The sequence below is a fragment of the Octodon degus genome, unplaced genomic scaffold (genome assembly GCF_000260255.1).
Source record: "Octodon degus isolate 3935 unplaced genomic scaffold, OctDeg1.0 scaffold00145, whole genome shotgun sequence".
In the NCBI taxonomy this organism is placed as follows: domain Eukaryota; kingdom Metazoa; phylum Chordata; class Mammalia; order Rodentia; family Octodontidae; genus Octodon; species Octodon degus.
Genome location: NW_004524721.1, coordinates 3785342 through 3790187, shown reverse-complemented (window position 1 = coordinate 3790187; position 4846 = coordinate 3785342). Strand labels below are relative to the sequence as shown.

At 45.8% G+C, this 4846-nt stretch overlaps 2 protein-coding genes across 7 annotated transcripts in view; one reads left to right on the top strand and one right to left on the bottom strand.

Annotated features, from left to right (window-relative positions):
• Positions 1 to 1731, bottom strand: part of LOC101562529 (UPF0061 protein azo1574) — a 55045-nt gene extending 53314 nt beyond the window's left edge. For 3 of the 6 annotated variants that reach the window (XM_023701966.1, XM_023701967.1, XM_023701970.1), the window contains exon 1: positions 1207 to 1729. In XM_023701966.1, the coding sequence (XP_023557734.1) occupies positions 1207 to 1453 (247 nt within the window). In that variant the 5' untranslated portion in view covers positions 1454 to 1729. Of the gene's footprint in view, positions 1 to 1206 lie in introns of all 6 variants that reach the window. The other 3 variants (XM_023701965.1, XM_023701968.1, XM_023701969.1) reach the window with 2 other exon arrangements.
• Positions 1732 to 1734: 3 nt separating this feature from the next.
• Pdss1 (decaprenyl diphosphate synthase subunit 1) overlaps positions 1735 to 4846 on the top strand; it is a 40751-nt gene continuing 37639 nt past the window's right edge. The window contains exon 1 of the mRNA XM_023701971.1: positions 1735 to 1952. Coding sequence (XP_023557739.1) covers positions 1824 to 1952 — 129 coding nt within the window. The 5' untranslated portion in view covers positions 1735 to 1823. The remainder of the gene's footprint in view (positions 1953 to 4846) is intronic.

Genomic DNA, 4846 nt, shown 5'->3' with positions numbered 1-4846 from the left:
ATTAAAATATTTCAAGTTTGTATAACTAGAAAATCTTACTTTTAGTTTTCAAAGGTATGTTTGCTAAGTATAAAATTCAAAGAGGACAGATCTTTTATTTCAGTCCTTTAATTAGTCTAGTTGCTTACACACTTGGTCCTTTTTTTTCTTTCTAATGTGGAATAAAGTGCTATTTAATTTTGTTCTTCCATAGCTAATATTTTTTTATGCATATGCTTCAATGATCTTTTTCTTTACAATAAGTTTTGGACAATTTCATTTTTGTGTATCTTGGTATGATTTTATTTAAATTTCTTGTGCTAAAGGTTCATTTTTCTTAGAAATATGATATTATAAGTTGTACTAAATTCAGAAATTTTAAATCTTTAAATATTTATTGCCTACTCTTTTCCATTTTGAGAATTCTAATTATATGAATATAAGTTTCTTGGTTTTGGCAGTGAACTATTATGACTGATCTGTAAATTCTTCATTTTTATTTTGGACAATTTTTATTGTTATATTCATTTGTTTGTACATAATTTATTTTCAATTTGTAATCTATTAAAAAATTAAAATAAAAAATAATTTAAAAATAAAATCAAAACTCACATTTTCAAAAAAAGATAAATATGAAAATAATGTGCTCAGCTGTAGAGCTATTTACACTCATTGTACAAGTGTGGTTCTGGTGGCGAGAAAATATGTATCAGAGAATAGCAGGTACTAATATTTTGGTCGATTTCCTAAGAGTGAACTTTTTTTTTTTTTTTTTTGAGGCAGGGTTTTGCTAAGCAGTTCAGGCTGGCCTTGAATTCACTTGATAGTCCAGGTTGGCTCAAACTTGCAGCAAGAGTGTTGGGATTATGGGTGTGAGCCACCACACCCAACTAAGAGTGAATTTTTCAGGGCAAAGTAAAGTTTATTTTTGTGTCCTTGATACACATTTTTTCAATGGCTGTGTTGTTGTGAATAGGTTCAATGCTTAATCAGATCACAGGCTTGTAATGAATACGCTATTTTAGCACAAAGAGACCCGATCTGACACTAAAACTAAGGACAGATCTCTCTAAACCTTGTTCGTACCAATCCTGAACATGCTCGGGATTTCTGGGGCCCGGTACAAGTACATTCCACATCACCACGTATTTTTAGATGTCATGTATCTCAGTACATCCAAGCGAGGCACGCGCACATGCAGGTGTGAGCAGGTCTGTCAAACTCTACCTATAAGGTTTTCAGAAGACAGGGTCCAAAAGTCGAGAGTTGGGGCCAGTCTATCTTCCGTGTCGCAATAGCCCTGCTCGCGCTCTGACTCGTTACTGGAGTGCTGCAGAAGGCCAGTACTTCCTCCCAGAACGGATTGCAAAAGGCAGCGAGCGCCAGCGTGGCAGGCCACACCCAGAAAAAGCAGACTTGGAAATCGGAGACTCCGGGTTAGGCAGCGAAACTGCAGCCTGATCCTTTGATTCATTTTCCTACCTCCACAGGCACAACAGAACTTTTGTACTGCCAAGTCTGGCGCAGGGCGCTGCCGCTAACAGCTGGCGCCCCGAAGGGGCTTCCGTCGCGACTGTGGAAGTCACCGGCTCCCCACGGGCCAGCACTGAGCACCCGGGTCGCCCCCAGAAGGCCACGCTCGGTGGTCTCGGGCTGGGCCGCCACCTCTCCCGCACACCCGCTGATCTCCAACGCGAGAGAGCCGGCCAACGGCGGAAGAGAGAGCACAGCCCCGCTCAGCTCAGCCTAGGAGCAAGGCGACTTCCGTTTCCGGGTCCCGACTTCCGGGAGGAGCCCGGTCCAGAGGCGGAGCCGCCGTCCGCCGCGACTTTCGGACTTGCAGCATGGCTGCGCGCTGGTGGCGGTGGCGGCGCGGCTGCTCCTGGAGGCCGGCGGCGCGGAGCCCGGGACCCGGTTCCCCAGGCTGTGCGGGGCCGCCCGGGCCGCGCGCCGCTGCGGACGCTCGCGCTCAGGTGAGGCCGGCGGGCGGGCGCCCCAGTCGCCGCAGAGGTCATCGCGCCAATGACAGCGGCAGGCGGAATGAATGGGAGTCGGGAGCACGCGCGCCGGGGACCGGGCGGGACGCCTGGGGCGGCGGGGTCCCCGCTGGGAGGGAGCCACGCGCTTGCCCGAAGCAGGGCTTCCCGGCTCGCAGGAGCAGAGCGGGGTCCCGCAGACTGGGGGTCATTGGGAATCCGGGCCGGGGCCAGGCTGCGGGAAAGCGGCGAGGAGCCACGTCCGGGTGTGGCGCGGGAGGGTCAGAGTGTCCCCAGGGGCGTTGACAGGCAAATCGCTGAGGCCCCTGCTGCAGTTGCCTTTGATTTACGGCCGGCTTGTAAAGGACAGGCGTTAGAGCTGTAGACACGCTGAGCCGACCTTGGCGGGAAGAATAGGAAAGGGTCTGCGGAAGGCGCCTGATGCTAGCGGGTGGACTGGAGCGGAGCACCCTAGGGGCGCACGTGGACGGGGCTGGAAGAGCACCAGGAGAGGCGTCTGGGAACGTCAGGAAAGACTCCTGGGAGGCTTCTTTCTCCTGGGGCTTCTGCAAGTGAGCTCAGAGTCTGAGTTGAGCACTCACCGTGATTCCATGTCCCCATGCAGCCTTTGGTCCCATTCAATTTCTCTCCTTTTCCAAGCAGTTAGGCTGCTGAATGGATACGATGTGCGACAAATTCTATAGTGACAAATTCACAGTGTACCATGGGGTAGACTCGTACTGTTACCCTAACCGCTCAATATGTAGGGGTTCACATTCGTTTTTAGAGACAGTTCCCATCACACAATAATCGTGTTTACTTTCCATCTGTGCAGTGTTCCCCCTCCCCTTTGATTTTTTTTTAAATATGTATATTTAGTACAGGGTCTCCTTACACAGATCAGACTCGTAGCGATTCTCCTGTTTTCAGCCTCCCAAGCACTGGTATTACAGGCGTGCACCACCATGCCCAGTCTCAAATGCCCTCTCAGCGTGCCCCTGGGGTGGGGCTGGTGTGGCATGCCGGTTGATCCCTGTCTCTTGCATCTGCCTAAAATTTAATCCGCTGAGCTATCTGGCCGGCCCCACCTCTTTGAATTTGGACTCTTAGGTTTCAGTCAGATTTGATACACTTAATCCTCCCGTATACTCTTCTGTTTATTTGCTATTATGAAATATATAACATTTATAAGTGTCTACTTTGTGACAACGTAGATGTATATTATAATTATCGTACAAAAAATAGCTTGGAGAGAGACTGAACGATTAGCAAAGAAAGAATAGTTATAAGGAGAGTGGAGAGCTTGTGGGAAGAATTGGAGAAAGTAGGGTTTGCTGGAATCCATCCAGTACTATCCAAGCTAGGCTTCAGATTTTTCTGGTTCCACAGATAAGGGCAGTACTTGAAGAGATACATACATCCACCATGTGAAGCCGCTAGATAGTTCTTTCCTTTTATATTCCTCTTTCCTTTAGTTTTTATTTTGTGCCTACCAAGCAACCTCAGCCGTAGTAAAGTCTGGAGAGACTAGGATTTATGGAGTCTCTGCCTGATTTCAACGAAGGCGGGGCTGGTGGTGCCAGGCCAGGTGTCAGGGATAGTGTTACTATCCATTAACATTTGAGTCTCAGTTTCAGACCTATGTGTTTTGATTACTTCAAGTCTCTTAAGGGTCTCTTGAGGACCACAAACAACAAGCCAAGTTTGCCTCTAGTACAGCTGTACTACTTCCTAATATTTGTATACATATTATCCATGAATCTTGTTAACACATTTTGTAAGGGATTAAAAGTCAGTGTATATTTGACTATACTAGGTCGGTCATCAATAGATCTTTTTTTGTTGTTGTTTTTTGCAGAACTGGGGTTTGAACTCAGGCCCTTGTGCTTGCCAGGGATGCACCTATTCCACTGAGCCATCACCCTAGCCCTAGATCTTTGATTCTAATTGAGCATGTTCTCTTATTTTAAGAAGTGAATTTATGAGAGTCATGGTTGATTTTTCAGGGACAGCAAGTGATGCAAAGAGGAAACAAAATTGAAACTGGATAATGATTGTTGCTTGCGCAGAACATTACAGCTCTAGTTTCTCCGTGTGCTGGTAATACTTCAGTGTTTCTGGGAAAGTCTCCAACCTCATTTTGGAAAACTTTGCCCCAAAGGCTTCTTGAAGCACACGCTCCTAAATTAAATAGATACTATCTTAAATAGAGGCTGAGGGTTGGTGTGGCTCAGGGTGGCGCATGTGCAGGGTGCCCTGCAGGCCCTGGGTGTGTGATGATTGTGAGCAGGCTATGCTCTGGACTAGTGACTTTACATACACTGCTCCTCCTAAATTAATCTCACTCTGTGAATAGTTATTATTAAAAAGATGTTAAATGTAATAATGAGAGTTGAAGCAAACTCTCCTCCGAAGAACTGCCTCAGGATAAAGAATGCCCTGTATTAATTATGACATTTTAAAATTTTGCCAGGTAGAGCCTACTACAGGGTTTTAAGCTAAAGAGTTACATCTTCCATTAAGATGTAATTTATAAGTATTATAATAAAATACTGGATTTTTATGAATTGCTCATGAAGGCTGAGGAATCAGGTTGTTGCTCAAGTGTGGTGGTACATGCCTTTAATCCTACTCAGGAGGCTGAGGCAAGAGGATTGTAAATTCAAGGCCAGCTTGAGCAAGTTAGCTAGACCTCATTTCAAAAAGACAAAAAGACAAATAGGTTGACAAAGGAAGATAAAAAATGAAAGGGAGAATTCTTGCTTTACTTTCTGAGACATTATTTGCCTGGGCATCATAAATGTTCTTACCAGTTTAGTAAATAGAGTGTGCTGCAGTAGAAAGAATGTCTTCCTTGGCCACAGTGTGGCAGTCAGCATTTGCATGATATA